At 41.9% G+C, this 18,021-nt stretch overlaps 1 protein-coding gene across 4 annotated transcripts in view; it reads right to left on the reverse strand.

The window, feature by feature from the left end:
• Positions 1–236: 236 nt before the first annotated feature.
• Positions 237–18,021, reverse strand: part of LOC124033800 (neuroplastin-like) — a 44,849-nt gene continuing 27,064 nt past the window's right edge. Inside the window, exons 6-11 of one of the 4 annotated variants that reach the window (XM_046346128.1) lie at positions 17,698–17,971; positions 12,555–12,576; positions 6,178–6,223; positions 5,870–5,980; positions 5,002–5,030; positions 4,648–4,892 (exon numbers count right to left, since the gene is read on the reverse strand). In XM_046346128.1, coding sequence (XP_046202084.1) covers positions 5,969–5,980; positions 6,178–6,223; positions 12,555–12,576; positions 17,698–17,971 — 354 coding nt within the window. In that variant the 3' untranslated portion in view covers positions 4,648–4,892; positions 5,002–5,030; positions 5,870–5,968. Of the gene's footprint in view, positions 1,322–1,834; positions 1,912–4,647; positions 4,893–5,001; positions 5,031–5,869; positions 6,224–12,554; positions 12,577–17,697; positions 17,972–18,021 lie in introns of those variants that run through there. The other 3 variants (XM_046346125.1, XM_046346129.1, XM_046346127.1) reach the window with 3 other exon arrangements.

Consider the following 18,021-nt stretch of genomic DNA (forward strand, 5'->3'; position numbering starts at 1 on the left):
CAAACATATATATTTTTTAAATCAGCCGATTTAATTGGAATCGGCCCTTTTTGGTCCTCCAATAATCGGTATCGGCATTGAAGAATCATAATCGGTCGACCTCTAGTGTTGTTCTTCATGCTGCTGATTGTGTAAATGTGTGCTGGAACATAGTGACCATTGTGTTGTATGAGGATATTTGTAGCAGGACAAATGTTGTGGTTTCTAGAAAGGATTTTCCAGGCAAAAAAAATAAATGTATTTTGGAGCCTTTTATTTTCAAAAATGTATTAGTCTCGTATGTTATTGGTCTGATGTTTTATCGTGGCTAGAGATACCGTAGCTCCTTCCATTCCCACCCTAATGTAGGTCCATTTGCACTGCAATACACATGGATACATGGTGTATTTATAGGACAGGAGTCATGCAGCTACAGCAGTGCATTTTGCTATACCAGCTTCCAAGTGATCCCACAATATTAAAGCTTCACTGAGAAAAACAAACTGCCCCCAATATATCTATATATGAATACATATTGCATAGGATAATAGCCATGCTGTACAATTTCAGAAAAATAAAAATGAATGAATTAAGTTGGGAAATATAAAATGTATTTTTTTCTTTACATACAGTATTTGCTATTGTTTGAACACTCGTACCTCAACATATACAAGACATCCTAAGTTACTCTGAAAAATAAAAATAAACACTAATTTTATTTATAACTAGATAGATATAGTAGCAATTTTCATATAATCATTTTCAAGTAAATACTGCCAGACATCAAATCCCTTGCATCACATTTTCACTATAATGGCTGTTAAGAGTGGACTTTCCTTTCACTAAATCAAACATAGTTTAATGACATTGAATCAGCTGTACAAAGTTATTTAAGAATATAACAGTATTTTTCAGTTCAGGACAATTTCATAAAAAAACATAATTCCTTTGGACGCAAAATAGCCATACAGACATGAGGGAAAACAACAAAGTCTATTCTGGGCATCCTATTGCGTAATAATTTGCATGCGTTTTACATGATATGTAATACAAAAAGGATCACCTCTGGTTGGAGGACATGACAAAATGAATAAAAGAGACATCAAACAGCACACAAAAAAAGATGTGCACACCTTTCGTGATGGAATTAGTCATCTCTCCGTCCAGGACTGTTCACGTAAGACTGAATAAGTCATGCTTAAGACAGCCATCTTCTTTTCTGCCAGTGTTACGCTGTTATTGTTTTTTCTCACAAGAGAGAGATGAGATATGCTTCATTAAAAATTGCCTGGAGCTCCCTCCTCAGATACCTTCATATGGTCAAGATATGCAGTTTAGTCTTCTGTTAATGAAAATCGGGGGAGGAAGGAATTAGTATAACCTGTGCACATTATCACATTCCTACAGTATATCACTTAGTTGACTTCCATATGCCTCAGATTCCTTTTTCTAAAGGCCAGAATACTCATTGGCAATGAGTAGCTTCTCATTTTATGAAGGCCGGAATACTCACTACAACGAGTAGCTTCTCATTTTATGAAGGCCGGAATACTCACTACAACGAGTAGCTTTTCATTTTATAAAGGCCGGAATACTCACTACGAGGAGTAGCTTCTCATTTTATAAAGGCCGGAATACTCACTATGAGGAGTAGCTTCTCATTTTATAAAGGCCGGAATACTCACTATGAGGAGTAGCTTCTCATTTTATAAAGGCCGGAATACTCACTATGAGGAGTAGCTTCTCATTTTATAAAGTCCGGAATACTCATTACGACGACTAGCTTCTCATTTTATAAACGGCGGAATACTCATGACGAGTAGCTTCTCATTTTTATAAAGGCCAGAATACTTACTGCAACGCGTAGCTTCTCATTTTGTATTCCTCTGGCGCACATTTTTGTCTTTGTGGTTGTTTGTCGAATTTGTTTTCCTAGTGAAGAAATACCAAGAGAAATACCAATTCCAGGGGGAAATTATTATATGTATATATACAGTGCATTCGGAAAGTATTCAGACCCATTGACTTTTCCACATTTTGTTACTTTACAGCCTTATTGTCAAATTGATTACATCATTTCCCCCCCTCATCAATCTACACACAATGTCCTATAATGCCAAAGCAAAAACAGGTTTTTACATTTTTTTGTAAAACAAATACCTTATTTACATAAGTATTCAAACCCTTTGCTATGAGTCTCAAAATTGAGCTCAGGTGCATTCTGTTTCCATTGATCGTCCTTGAGATGTTTCTACAACTTGATTGGAGTCCACCTGTAGTAAATTCAATTGATTGGGACATGATTTCGATTTGCACACACCGGTCTATAAGATCCCACAGTTGACAGTGCATGTCAGAGCAAAAACCAAGCCATGAGGTCAAAGGAATTGTCTGTAGAGCACAGACACAGATTTGGGGAAGGTATAAAACAAAGTATTAAAAAAACATTGAAGGTCCCCAACAACACAGTGGCCTCCTTCATTCTTAAATGGAAGAAGTTTAGAATCACCAAGAATGTTCCTACAGCTGGCCGCAGGTGAGAAGGGCCTTGGTCAGGGAGGGAACCAAGAACCGATGGTCACTCTGACAGAGCTCCTGAGTTCCTCTGTGGACATGGGAGAACCTTCCAGAAGGACAACCATCTTTGCAGCACTCCACCAATCAGGCCTTTATGGTAGAGTGGCCAGACCGAAGCCACTCCTCAGTAAAATGCACGACAGGCCGCTTGGAGTTTTCCAAGAGGCACCTAAAGGACTCTGACCATGAGAAACAAGATTCTCTGGACTGATGTTAGATTGAACTCTTTGGCCTGAATGCCAAGGGTCACGTCTGGAGGAAACCTGGCACCATCCCTACAGTGAAGCGTGGTGATAGCATCGTCGTGCTGTGGGCATGTTTTTCAGCAGCAGGGACTGGGAGACTAGTCAGGATCGAGGGAAAGATGAACAGAGCAAAGTACAGAGAGATCCCTGATGAAAACCTGCTCCAGAGCGCTCAAGACCTCAGACGGGGGAGAAGGTTCACCTTCCAACAGGACAACGACCCTAAGTACACAGCCAAGACAATGCAGGAGTGGCTTCGGGACAAGTCTCTGAATGTCCTTGAGTGGCCCAGCCAGAGCCCAGACTTGAACCCAATCAAACATCTCTGGAGAGACCTGAACATAGCTGTGCAGCAACGCTCCCCATTCAACCTGACAGCTTGAGAGGATCTGCAGAGAAGAATGGGAGAAACTCCCCAAATACTGATGTGCCAAGCTGTACAGGGGTTCCTCCTTTAAAATTTGCGAGCTTACACTGCAGGACCTAGAGGTACTCAGCGGCACGGCTTCATGGCTCCAGACCACCGCAAGGGGGAGTTAGAGCACTCATTATGCATTTGGGTCCCAAGGTTTTTATATGACCAATCATATCGAGTGGTTCCAATGACAAATTTGACACGAGCCACCCGTCCCTGGTGACTTTCTTCAGCAAAGATGGCTGAGAAAACATTACGGTGGTAGCAAATGTAATTAATTATAACATCATAACAAATCAAGCAAAACATTTACAATTAAGAGGAATATGTTAGTTAATGTAGAGACAAACGATTGTGCATATGTTTTTGTACAAAAACTGCTATTTAGCAAGTTAGCGGACTAGCTAACATTAGCCAGCTAGCTAGTGTTATGACAGGTGTATGAAAATGCAATTCGCGTTTAATGTTTTAGGGACTCCTGAGAGAACCTGCAAGCCAGACTGTCGTCTTGTGAAACAGTGGATGTAAAGAATCTAGCTAGCTAAAGCATTTACTGCAAATTGAATGTACAATTGTGTTAGCTTGCCTTGCTTATATTTGCCATGCAATGCAGCTGAAGTAACATAGCTAGCTAACTATTTATTTGCTTATTGTGTAGTGGAAGATAAAAATAACTATTCCTATGAATGTGTAGCTAGCTACAGTATGTAGCCGATCTGTGTATGGACCCTTAAAACGTTAGGTTCTGAACTAATATTCATACCAATGAACCTCGGCTATCATAGTTGTTGTATCAACTTCAAGTCTGAATGGCATTAATGAAGCCTATGGATTGAGTAGAATATAATAACTTTATTGTGCCAAGGATGCAAGTCCTATATACATGTACTGTTATTACCATGCATGAGATCCCCACATTGTAGCCTGTACATTGAACATATTCACTGATCATGTACAATTCCTTGGCAAATAAAATCTCTTATGGACATTCTTTTTCAGTCATATCCAATACTAGGTGTATCAAACTCCATTCTTTGAATGATGCTGTGTCTGCATGTATGTATTACAATTATACACTTCAACAGTGTTTACTGCTCCTGGGACATCAATGATTACACATTGTAACTATGCAATAGACTAGAAACATGATTTAAGAAAAGGCTGATTTGTAATTCATATAGCGAGAAAAAAACAGTACACTATGCTTCCTATGAATATCTAACTCCCTTCATCTGCATTAATCTGAGGACACTGGATAGGTGTAGTATTTCAATGAGATACTTCATTTCAAACAGTGGAGAATGTGAAACGCTTTATTGAAAGTTCATTATCCAGGTGTTATAAATACATAATACATGCATTATAAATATTATAATTGTAATATATTACAAATACAAGTTAAATCTGTACTTCAATGCACGAATTGTGTGTATTTAAAAAAAGAGGAACCAAGAGGAGGTGGGGAGAGAGGTGAAACAGAGGAGCAGGGAAGACAGCATATGATTAATTAATTACAGTGCTACCCTAATATTCTCTCAGTTCATCACAATTACATCGTGTCTCTAGTGGTATCTCCTAACCAGCAGCCTTGGGCTTCCAGTCGGCCCAAAGGTTATCTTAAGAGCGGGTGAGGTGGCGATGACGGGACTGGCTTCCTCTCTCACATCAAAACATACCTGCAGACGAGAGACCGATGGATAGAAAGAGAGCATGATTAAGCTTTGTTTTTTTTATTCTAACACGGTCAGTCATCATAATCATCAGGAGGTGAAATGCAAAACTGACCTTGGATCATTAACTCTGAGTTCTTTATGCTGAAAAGCAGACACATGAGGACAAAAAATAGAAGATAATGTCATTATTAGACTTTTACATTACCAGATCACAAATGAATACATAAATACCACTTTTACGCTTGAGGATGACTTGATCATTTGAATCCGTTGTGTAGTACTAAGGCAACAGCTGGTGAGGTGTCAGGTTCACCTATGGACTTAAAGGGTGATTATTCCAACTCTCTGTGAAATGGTGCAGATCTGCCCGCAGACGAGGTAGGAACACATATCCCACACAGAAGAGGTGGATATAATTTGACAGGTCAAGGTAGCATTCTTCCTCCAAACTGTGCAGCAAGTTGTAGTACTGACATATCACAACTGTGCAGCAAGTTGTAGTACTGACATATCACAGCACTCCAAACACTCCGTAAGTGTTCCACTCTAACAGAGAGAAAGAAAAGGTTTTGTGTGGGGGAGAAACCTAATCTCTGTGGACCTGTGGTCTTCCTCCATGAATAGTGAACACTGAGGTGGGGCAGAGGTTATAGAAATGCAAGTTGTGTGAGCCTCTGTGAGTGGTTACTGACTGTTTTGTGACGCAGACACCTGTCTGAGTGTACCTTAAACATTTAAATATAGAGGGCTATGTGTCTCACCACTTGGTTATTGCAAGGCTAACCCCCAGGGAAATCAGGACTTGGCAGCAACGGGCTTGATAGTCCAGTGAAAATGGCTGAGTGTTAATGTGGTGTAAATCTGAAAATTAGCAGCTGACATCTTAAGGGTTTTTAAATTAATGCATGTGAGACAGGTTCCATGTTCAACAAGACAGGCAGAGAGGAAGAGAGAAAAATAACACAGAAGAGGTTAATTACCTCTGGTTATGGACACTTGTGCCAGGAATAAAGTTCCCACTGCCTGTTCCTCGGACAGTGAACATACATCTGTCAATATCTACATTTTCGACCCTTTGATCAGTTCGCACTCTGAAAGTAAAGAAAATAGCTTATTTTTTTTGTAGATATGAAAACAATAACTGAGGTATGACTGTTCAATCTAAAGCAGCAGGTGTCATTTTCAGGAGACGTCAATACAGCACAGAAAGCTGAACACCAGACTGGTATTGTGGTTGTTCATAAGGTGATGGGAAATATGCAATATGCATACAAAATAATATACTTACCTTCCTTGAAAATCCATCTATACTGCCAAAGATGACAATGTTGTATCTTGAAAAAAAGCATTGGAATTAAAAGTGAGTTGTTTAACCTATGAACCTGCTTCATTATTCATGTATTACCAGTTGATGAAGAACAACTCCAATTGCATACATCATTGAACATTTGTCTACGACTAAGTAAGAATAAAAAAGTTCAAATAACTTCTTAGATTTGATGGTCAATTTATGATTTGTATCAATGTGGACGAGAGACAGGGGAGCAGGAACAGAGTATTTTTGCCGAGCAATGCAACGAAGCTGGATCGTTATGGCAATGATACCTGCACAATCTACACGCTGCAAAGACACCCTAACTCCTCACCATTGTACGCGATGGCCCATTGCTTGGGAGACTTCCTTTGACCATTCTAAAGCCTGCAAGGGGCATCCTTGCCTTAATGGCGCTGACTTTCTGGTCTAACATTTCATCTGACATATCAGAGTAGCATTCCCTGGCAGACATATTGTGTTCTTTCATCCTTTGTAAAAAAAGTTACACTGTCATGAAATATGATTATATATCGACTATGAAACAAATAGGACAGGGCCTGCTAATGAGTTGCCATGAAAGAAAGTTAGATGAATTAAACTGAAAATGGCGAGAACAGGCATACATAGCTAAATGCTTTTGGTTAGCTTGATAATAATAATTGCATGATTTATTATTCTATGGAATGTTTGTATCTATGTAATATAGTAGAATGTTATGAACCGACACTGAATCGTAGGAGCTAACTACTAGCTATATAGAAGTTGGACAGAAGAACGCCCAGCGCTGCTTACCTGAGATGCCATCATCACAGTCCTTCGTAGGTGTCCGCTATGACTTCCTTTGTGTCGGAAAGAAAGGCTGAACAGTATTGGTTGAAGCCAAACTGACACTCAAAAAATAGCCAAAATGGAGGGGGTTGATAGCGAAATTAAATTGTTTTCAAATACAGGTTTTGTTCTCGAATATGTTTTGCGCTCTAATACAAAATATTTTATTGCAGATTTGTTTTTTTACTTTGAAGCCTCTTTTGCTTTCAGAACAATTATTTTTGATTGAAAATTTTAAAGTTGCTTTCAGAACAATTATTTTTGATTGAAAATAATGTTTTGCTCTCGACAAAAATAGACAAATGTACCTCCATAGCATATATCAATTTGCTTGTGAATAACCAGACCTTCATACAAACTTGCAATGCAGAATTCTTGACGCACAACTGAAGATGCTGCCATATCCTGCATGCACGCCCACAAGCGAGCCACTCAGGCAGAGAATGATGCGTGGAAGAGGGCGAGGAACGAGATGGGAGTAACAACAATTTGTTGCAAGTTGGGGAGGGGGGCTAATAGCTGAACAATAGACTATTAAACTTTTACTAAATAATTGTCTAATAGCTAAGCAAGGTGTAAAAAAACAAAAAAAAAGTTTTGCCCTAATGACCAAGGGGGATTTTGGGCACTGATTATGCTTTTGGGTCCCAATGCACTACTGTGTCTCTAACTGACAATGAATGGGAAATATAAACCAAATAATAAACTTATAATTGTGCACGACTTCAAATGAAATGAGCAGGAAGCAGGTTTCGAACCCTAAACCTTCTTGCCCGAAGTCCAGCCCGCTATCGACTGCACAAAAAGCATGCTCAAGCCGCAGTGTCGATAGAGCGCGTCCTCGCGGTAGCTTGCTACTCAATGTAATAAAGTGAATACTCGTCAAATACATGACCTTACACGTTATGTTCACTGACAATTTGTTATCTACTCTGTCCTTACAAACCACATAGCATAGCATTACAGCAGTATCTACCGGTATGTTAGCTATCTACATAACCTTAGTATTTATAAATCAAAACAAAGTTTATTTGTCACGTGCACCGAATACTTACAGGCTCTAACCAATAGTGCAAAAAAAGTTATTAGGTGAACAATAGGTAAGTAAAGAAATAAAACAACAGTAAAAAGAGAGGCTATATACAGTAGCGAGGCTATAAAAGTAGCAAGGCTACATACAGACACCGGTTAGTCAGGCGGATTGAGGTAGTATGTACATGTAGACCTGGTTAAAGTGACTATGCATATATGATGAACAGAGTGTAGCAGTAGCGTAAAAGAGGGGTTGGTGGGTGGCGGGACACGTTGCAGATAGCCTGGTTAGCCAATGTGCGGGAGCACTGGTTGGTCTTCCCAATTGAGGTAGTATGTACATGAATGTACAGTCGTGGCCAAAAGTTTTGAGAATGACACAAATATTAATTTTCACAAAGTCTGCTGCCTCAGTTTGTATGATGGCAATTTGCATATACTCCAGAATGTTATGAAGAGTGATCAGATGAATTGCAATTAATTGCAGTCCCTCTTTGCCATGCAAATGAACGGAATCCCCAACCCCCAAACATTTCCACTGCATTTCATCCCTGCCACAAAAGGACCAGCTGACGTCATGTCAGTGATTCTCTCATTAACACAGGTGTGAGTGTTGACAAGGACAAGGCTGGAGATCACTCTGTCATGCTGATTGAGTTAGAATAACAGACTGGAAGCTTCAAAAGGAGGGTGGTGCTTGGAATCATTGTTCTTCCTTTGTCAACCATGGTTACCTACAAGGAAACACATGCCGTCACCATTGCTTTGCACAAAAAGGGCTTCACAGGCAATGATATTGCTGCCATTAAGACTGCACCTAAATCAACCATTTATCGGTTCATCAAGAGCTTCAAGGAGAGTGGTTCAATTGTTGTGAAGAAGGCTTCAGGGCGCCAAAGAAAGTCCAGAAAGCGCCAGGACCGTCTCCTAAACTTGATTCAGCTGCAGGATCGGGCACCACCAGTACAGAGCTTGCTCAGGAATGTCAGCAGGCAGGTGTGAGTGCATCTGCACGCACAGTGAGGCGAAGACTTTTGGGAGGATGGCCTGGTGTCAAGAAGGGCAGCAAAGAAGCCACTTCTCTCAAGGAAAAACATCAGGGACAGACTGATATTCTGCAAAGGGCACAGGGATTGGAATGCTGAGGACTGGGGTTAAGTCATTTTCTCTGATGAATCCCCTTTCCGATTGTTTGGGGCATCCGTAAAAAAGCTTGTCTGGAGAAGACAAGGTGATCGCTACCATCAGTCCTGTGTCATGCCAACAGTAAAGCATCCTGAGACCATTCATGTGTGGGGTTGCTTCTCAGACAAGGGAGTGGGCTCACTCACAATTTTGCCAAAGAACACAGCCATGAATAAAGAATGGAACCAACACATCCTCCGAGAGCAACTTCTCCCAACCATCCAGGAACAGTTTGATGACGAACAATGCCTTTTCCAGCATGATGGAGCACTTGCCATGAGGCAAAAGTGATAACTAAGTGGCTCAGGGAACAAAACATTGATATTTTGGGTCCATGGCCAGGAAACTTCCCAGACCTTAATCCCATTGAGAACTTGTGGTCAATCCTCATGAGGTGGGTGGACAAACAAAAACCCACAAATTCTGACAAACTCCAAGCATTGATTATGCAAGAATGGGCTGCCATCAGACAGGATGAGGCCCAGAAGTTAATTGACAGCATGCCAGGGCGGATTGCAGTGGTCTTGAAAAAGAAGGGTCAACACTGCAAATATTGACTCTTGTATCAACTTCATGTAATTGTCAATAAAAGACTTTGACACTTATTAACTGTTTGTAATTATACTCCAGTATTCCACAGTAACATCTGACAAAAATATCTAAAGACTCTGAAGCAGCTAACTTTGTGTAAATTCATATTTGTGTCATTCTCAAAACTTTTGGCCATGACTGTATAGTTAAAGTGACTATGCATCTCTGATAAACAGAGAGTAGCAGCAGCGTAAAAAGAGTGGTTGGGTGGGGGGTTGGGGAGGTACACAATGCAAATAGTCTGGGTAGCCATTTGATTACCTGTTCAGGAGTCTTGGGGATAAAAACTGTTGCCATGCGGTAGTAGAGAGAATAGTCTATGACTGAGGTGGCTGGGGTCTTTGACAAATTTAGGGCCTTCCTCTGACACCGCCTGGTGTAGAGGTCCTGGATGACATGCAGCTTAGTCCCAGTGATGTACTGGGCCGTACGCACTACCCTCTGTAGTGCCTTGCAGTCTTGAGGCTGAGCAATTGCCGTACCAGACAGTGATGCAACCATGCTCTCGATGTTGCAGCTGTTGAACTTTTTGAGGATCTCTGGACCCATGCCAAATCTTTTTAGTTTCCTGATGGGGAATAGGCTTTGTTGTGCCCTCTTCACGACTGTCTTGGATGTGTTTGGACCATTCTAGTTTGTTATTGATGTGGACACCAAGGAACTTGAAGCTCTCAAAATGCTCCACTACAGCCCTGTCAATGAGAATGGGGGCGTGCTCGGTCCTCCTTTTCCTGTAGTCCACAATCATCTCCTTAGTCTTGGTTACGTTGAGGGATAGGTTGTTATTCTGGCACCACCCAGCCACGTCTCTGAACTTCTCCCTATAGACTGTCTCATCGTTGCCTGTGATCAGGCACTGTTGTGTCGTCTGCAAACTTAACGATGGTGTTGGAGTCGTGCCTGGCCATGCAGTCGTGGGTGAACAGGGAGTACAGGAGGGGACTGCGCAAGCACGCAGATGTGTTGCTACCTACCCTCACCACCTGGGGGCAGCCTATCAGGAAGTCCAGGTTCCAGTTGCAGAGGGAGGTGTTTAGTCCCAGCTTAGTGATGAGCTTTGAGGGTACTATGGTGTTGAACGCTGAGCTGTAGTCAGTGAATAGCATTCTCACATAAGTGTTCCTTTTGTCCAGGTGGGAAAGAGCAGTGTGGAGTGCAATAGAGATTTCATCATCTGTGGATCTGTTTGGGCGGTATGCAAATTGGAGTGGGTCTAGGGTTTCTGGGATAATGGTTGATGTGAGCCATTACCAACCTTTCAAAGCACTTCATGGCTACAGACGTGAGTGCTATGGGTCTGTAGTTATTTAGGCAGGTTGCCTTTGTGATCTTGGGCACAGGGACTATGGTGGTCTGCTTGAAACATGTTGGTATTACAGACTCAATCAGAGACATGTTGAAAATGTCAGTGAAGACATCTGCCAGCTGGTCAGCACATGCCTGGAGCACAAGTCCTGGTAATCCGTCTGGCCCCGCAGCCTTGTGTATGTTGACCTGTTTAAAGGTCTTACTCACTTATACATCAAACTTGACAGATAGCCTATAGTTAATATACTAACAATCCAAAGTTTATTGACTTGATTGTTCCTGTCATTCTTAGCTTAGCTAAATGGTATAGTCTCTGTGTTCTCAATGGACATTCGGTGCTTTCGTAAATTCGCTCTGGCGATCTACTCCGTTTTCAGAGCACTCTCATCTGAGTGTACCAGAGCGCAGAATAATTAATTTACGAGCGCTCAACATCCGTTAAATTTTTTCTAGCAGCACAGTTAGTCACCAACGCCCTGGTTAACACGAAAACTGCTTAAACAGCTCTGCTAGGGCGAGTAAAATGGTCAGAGTGGTCTCATTTGTGTCTGGAAGTAGCTAGCAAGCTAACCAACTTTAGCTTGGGTGCTTGACTGCCGTTGTAAGGCCAGAATGCTCAAATCAACCCTACTCCTCGGCCCGAACGTCCCGTGCGTGTCAAGAGCGAAACAGTCTGAATTTACCCAGAGGGTTTTTCGTTTTTCATGGAATAGAAACACCATAATATTAATCAAATTAATTAAGAAAGTACCAGTCAAAAGTTTGGACACACCTACTCATTACAGGATTTTTCTATGTTTTTACTATTTTCTACATTGTAGAATAATAGTGAAGACATCACAAATATGAAATAACACATATGGAATCAGTTGAGAACAAATGATTAATTACAAGGACAGCCTACTCCTTCCTCCCGGTTGGGGAATTGAACCCTGGTCTCCCACCAGATGCCCTCTGGTGGTCAAACTAGCACTAACTTAAAAACTAGCATTAACACAAAAAATGTCTGACAATTAAATGACGTGCCACAGAATGCTGCGGTAGCCCGCAAGGTGTGCCGCAGTATGACACAACTTTTAAAGGAGCAACCACTGTAGCGACATACCCAAGAACACTCGAGGCTGTAATCTCTGCCAAGGATGCTTACTGAGTAAAGGGTCTGAATACTTATGTAAATGTGATATCAGTTGTTTTCTTTTTATACATTTGCAAAATGTATACAAACCTGTTTTTGCTTTGTCATTATGGGGTATTGTGTGTAGATAGATAAGAATAAAATTTAAATTAAAATAAGGCTGTAACGTAACAAAATGTGGATAAAGCCAAAGGGTCTGAATACTTTCCGAATGCACAGTATATTATATATTTTTTTATTGTAGAGAGAACAGAATATTTATCATACTTACGTTGGTGCGACTGGCTCATCATCTTCGTCACGAGGGGAGAGAAGAAGGGAAAGAGCACAAAAACAATGGCATATTAGACAACATGGTCGTCCCTCAGAAGTGTCCAACACACTGCTCCCATATTTTCTTTCAAATGTTGTTGACATCTTAACTGTAATTAAATAACAAATGGATTCAATTACATGATTGTTGCATGACTAGCAGTTTAAAATGCAGTCACGTCACATCACGTCAGTGTGACGTATTACACATTTGCAACTGATGTTAACATTCTTCGAGTTCCCTTGTGGATCCCACGGTATGGGTATTTTGCATGGGTTGTTCCCAAGTTCCATTTGTCATTACAGAATAACGAAGTTCTCGTAATAAAGTTGACTATTTAAGGTATCTAGGTGTGCATTTTTAATTTGACTGAGTCTGACAATAAAAGACTCAGCAGGCTTTACGTGGACATGTTTTATTGGAATAGCGTTTTTGGTGTAGAGTTGAATTGCACAGCAGCATGCAGTGTGAGTGGGCATTGCACATTAGAGTGATTAGCTAGTTAGTACATGTCTTTGACCATACACACGAGAAAGAATGGGTCAGTAGGTCAGTATAGTAAACATGGAGTGTGAAAGTGTGTTCAGTAGCATGCAACCAGAGATCTGGGGCACGTATTCATTTACCATTTCAGAGTAGAAGTGCGGATGTAGGATCAGTTTGCTTTTTAGATTTAGATCACAATCTGTAAGGTTATATAGAGAGGGGGGGAATTGATCCTAGATCAGCACTAAACTATTGAGATGATTTATGAATACGGCCCAGAGAGCAGCAGCATGCCATTGGCAGTTAAATGGGGGTATGGTGGTCACAATGTGAGACGGGACAGAATGGCTGCATGTGAGGGGGCTAATCTGTTTGTGCGTTCCCAATCCCCACCTTTTTCCACCCTTACACTACCATCTGAGTTCACTCACAACTAGCCCCTGGGTGCAGAGATATCCAGATAATGTTTAGAATATGTGATTCAAGTTATGAAATTGCAAACAAACAAAAAACACTGACTTTTACAGTGTGGAGAATATTAAGAGTATAGCCAGGGTAATATCAATGTATTCAGCAAGTTATTATTGTATGCCAATGGGTTGATATGCTCTGCATTACATTTTTACAGTTTAGTCATTTAGAAGATGCGTTAATTCAGAGACTTTTCACCTAGTCAGCTCAGGGATTCGAACCAGCGACCTTTTGGTTACTGGCTCAACGCTCTTAACCGTTAGGCGACCCGCCATCCTACATTTTGCATAATGTCATAATTTTTCCTGGTTGTTTCCTAATGATCCCACACAGTAAAAGAAAGTGGAACCCTCTACACAGTTATTTAAAAATGTTTTTGCTCTTTAAAAAATGTCAACCTTTGCTTTGGATCACTTGGCAGTGTATTATCAGTGCTGATACTGTCGTGGAAATGTTGAATCAAATACTTCTCAGATACCCGGAGCTTGTGAATTCAAATAGACTATTACAAACAGTAACAAAGCCGAGCAATTCCATGGAAGAACTGACTCTTCATTCTTAGTAATTGGCTTTTATACAGTCTTACCCATACTTACCCATAACATTGTCACTCCACTTTATGAATCTTGTTGTCTTGCTGAGTTTCCATTCTCTTATTGGCTCAGACATTGACGCATAAATTCTATTGGTTGCATGACATGCCCACTCCTACTGGTGCTTATAACTGATTAGCTAATGTTCCTGTCCAAAGGTCTTCACAAGTGCAGGCCGGTGTTGTCTATGTATGATTAACCCATGTGCATGTCCAGTAGCCTTCACAAGATCCGATATGGCCCAGACCAGTCACGTCTTGTTGGTCTACCTTGCCTCATCCACACGGATTCGGCGGGGGGGGGTCAAAATCAAAAGTAACAGTCCGTATCTGGTGTGACCACCAGCTGCATTAAGTACTGCAGTGCATCTCCTCCTCATGGACTGCACCAGATTTGCCAGTTCTTGCTGTGAGATGTTACTCCCCTCTTCCACCAAGGCACCTGCAAGTTCCCGGACATTTCTTGGGGGAATGGCCCAAGCCCTCACCCTCCGATTCAACAGGTCCCAGACGTGCTCAATGGGATTGAGATCCGGGCTCTTCACTGGCTAGAACACTGACATTCCTGTCTTGCAGGAAATCACGCACAGAAGGAGCAGTATGGCTGGTGGCATTGTCATGCTGGAGGGTCATGTCAGGATGAGCTTGCAGGAAGGGTACCACATGAGGGAGGAGGATGTCTTCCCTGTAACGCACAGTGTTGAGATTGCCTGCAATGAAAACTAGCGCAGTTGTCATTGATGATGTGACACACCGCCCCAGACCATGACGGACCCTCCACCTCCAAATTGATCCCGCTATAGAGTGCACGCCTCGGTGTAACGCTCATTCCTTCGACGATAAACGCAAATCCGACCATCACCCCCGGTGATACAAAACCGCAACTCGTCAGTGAAGAGCACTTTTTGCCAGTCCTGTCTGGTCCAGCAATGGTGGGTTTGTGCCCATAGGCGACGTTGTTGCCGGTGATGTCTGGTGATGACCTGCCTTACAACAGGCTTACAAACCCTCAGTCCAGTCTCTCGCAGCCTATTGCAGACAGTCTTAGGAGGGAGGGATTGTAGGAAGGAATGTGCATTCCTGGTGTAACTGAGGCAGTTGTTGTTGCCATCCTGTACCTGTCCCGCAGGTGTGATGTTCAGATGTACCGATCCTGTGCAGGTGTTGTTACACGTGGTCTGCCACTGCGAGGACGATCAGCTGTCCGCTCTGTCTCCCTGTAGCGCTGTCTCAGGCGTCTCACAATACGAACATTGCAATTTATTTCCCTGGCCACATCTGCAGTCCTCATGCCTCCTTGCAGCATGCCTAAGGCACGTTCACGCAGATGAGCAGGGACCCTGGGCATCTTTCTTTTGGTGTTTTTCAGAGTCATTAGAAAGGCCTCTTTAGTGTCCTAAGTTTTCATAACTGAGTTTCTAACAAAGGTCTTGAGGTATAGAGGATACCAAAAGGAGATTTCAGAGCTGGCTAGTAGCATAAGTGATGCAGTGTGCATCTCTGATTCGGTTGATATGACCATGGCAGATAATCTACCTTCATCTACTCGTTGGGGGGCCCAAAAAGTATCAACCTCTGTTCTACACCAAAGCACGTTCTCTCTCTCTCCCCCTTCTGTACATAAGCCCTTGCCAAACTAGAGGCCTTGCCTGCTACAGGTGCAGGAGATTGGTTGGTATTTCTCAAAGCACTACACTGTCTTCACACTGTGCACAAAGCCAATGCTTACTTTATTGGTGACTTTGCATAATTTCCGTTTAATCGTGTACTGCAGTGTATTTTTAACACACATTTTTAACATATTTAACGCTGGAAGGATTATACAGTGCAATTCAGACTTCAGAAATAGAAGTATGCATAATTTATCTTTTTAATGTAACATGTTTTCTTTTTTCTGATATACTGTAGATGCTATCATTGCCTTGGGGAACCTAGAGTGCATCATCATTTGTGTGGGGCGGTTTGAGTGATTGACCACTCCTATATAAGACAAGTGAAAAAGACTTGTATAAAATGTACACAGCTATAAACAAGACCTAGCAGTGCATTTCAGTAGGCTGTTAGCAATGTATGTTTTAAACATCAGAGACCACCACCTATACAGGAGAAAACATGTCAAACTGCGTTGACCCCTCTAAATGGAGATGACTACGAATGGAATATATACATCATTTCAACATATATATTGTCTATGCAAAGACGCCAAACAACTTGTAGTCAAATAATCTGATAGACGGGTGTTGACATGGTCGTCTGGATGGACTGTAGTAGAAACGGATCAAATCAAAAAATCATTCTCTGAAAACATGCAAGATCTCTCACTTACCAACCGTTTAGATAATGATGCCATTTGGAGAGAGGGGGAAAGAAGTCATATTAACCAATGAATTCATATCTTCCTGATATCCTGAATAAAGTTGATAGAACCATAGGCGGGTGAAGCCACAACGGCCTTTTTGGCTTTGAGTCTACACTCAAATGCTTAAACCTTTGTTTGACTGTTTATATTATTGTATGTTATCAAGTGGTTTTGTTATTAGGACAGATATTACTCTGTAAAAGTAGTAAGTAGTTACCAGCGGAGGCTACTTTGAGAATAATTTACCTGTGGGTGTGACGTGCTTTGATTGGAGTAGGGAAAAGGGATTTTTGATTCTCTACTTTAAGCCCTCAGCCATAGGCAGAACTTGTAGGACAAAGCCAAAATAACACATCAAACTTCCCCTGATTTCCTGTCTCAAATTATTGTCAATGAAATGAATTGATCAGTTCTCCAGACGGGTGATAAAATGGTCCCTGGTTATCATCATTAGCGAGAGCGCAACGGCACTTCAACTCTTTCATTTAAAAGGTTAGCTGTGGACCCCCTCCTGGTTTACTAATGTGGAGCATCTCTAAAGGTCATATTATTATGCAGCTAATGTGTGGCGCTGCGCTGTGTGACAGCCAGCGGTGTCTCTGTCTCCCTTCTCAGTACTGACGGAGCATCCAGGGAGCGTGTCCCCCGACAGAGGTCAATTATTCACAGTGGGTCTCCGCTGCTACTGCTAACACAGCGGAGTCAGCGTCATGAATATTCAGCACCGTGTTTATAGCCTCCGCAACATGTTCACTTGGTAACAGTGTAATTCATGTGTGTGCTGATGGTAGAGGAACCCTGTTTGAATTGGTTCCTAATGGCTGTTGAACTTTTAGCCGAGTGCAGCCCCATAATCAGATATTTGAATCATTGTTTAACTGGAGTGAGAATGTCTTTGTATTGTTCCAGGAACAGCAGCCTAATTCCCTCTTCCTCCCTGATTTTACCCGATGGCCACAAGTACTGCTTGAATCAGTACATACTCCCTGCCGCTGCTAGCATGTTGCTCTCTTTAAGTTGAGATCGATAACCCCTTTTCCTGTTAAGGTAACGTACTGTACAGTCATTTCAATGACAGCATCCAGTAACGCTGACCAGTATAATAATCAAACAGGCCTGACGATGACAACATGGCGAGGTTGTCCGTCTCCCCAAAGAGATACAATATAATACTATATTTAACGTTGTCTTACCGTCCAACACATCGTCTGGCCTCTTGCGTTTTTCATACACTACGATGATGACCACCAGGATGATGATCTCCGCTAGCACCCCCAGGAAGGGCCAGAGGGGTGCCAGGTGGCTGCGCACCCTCAGGATGGACGACATGGACTTGGTGCCAATGTGGTTGGTAGCATTGCACTGGTATTCACCAGGGTCCGAGGTGCGGTTCAGGTTGACGATGTTCAGCTCTGTGTAGTTGTCTTTGTTGGTGATGAAGAAGCGGCCAGAGGAGTTATCGATTTCCTAGAGGAGGGTAAATTAGCATGTCAATGATTTATATGTTACAGACAATT

The sequence above is a fragment of the Oncorhynchus gorbuscha genome, linkage group LG04 (genome assembly GCF_021184085.1).
Source record: "Oncorhynchus gorbuscha isolate QuinsamMale2020 ecotype Even-year linkage group LG04, OgorEven_v1.0, whole genome shotgun sequence".
NCBI classification, from domain to species: domain Eukaryota; kingdom Metazoa; phylum Chordata; class Actinopteri; order Salmoniformes; family Salmonidae; genus Oncorhynchus; species Oncorhynchus gorbuscha.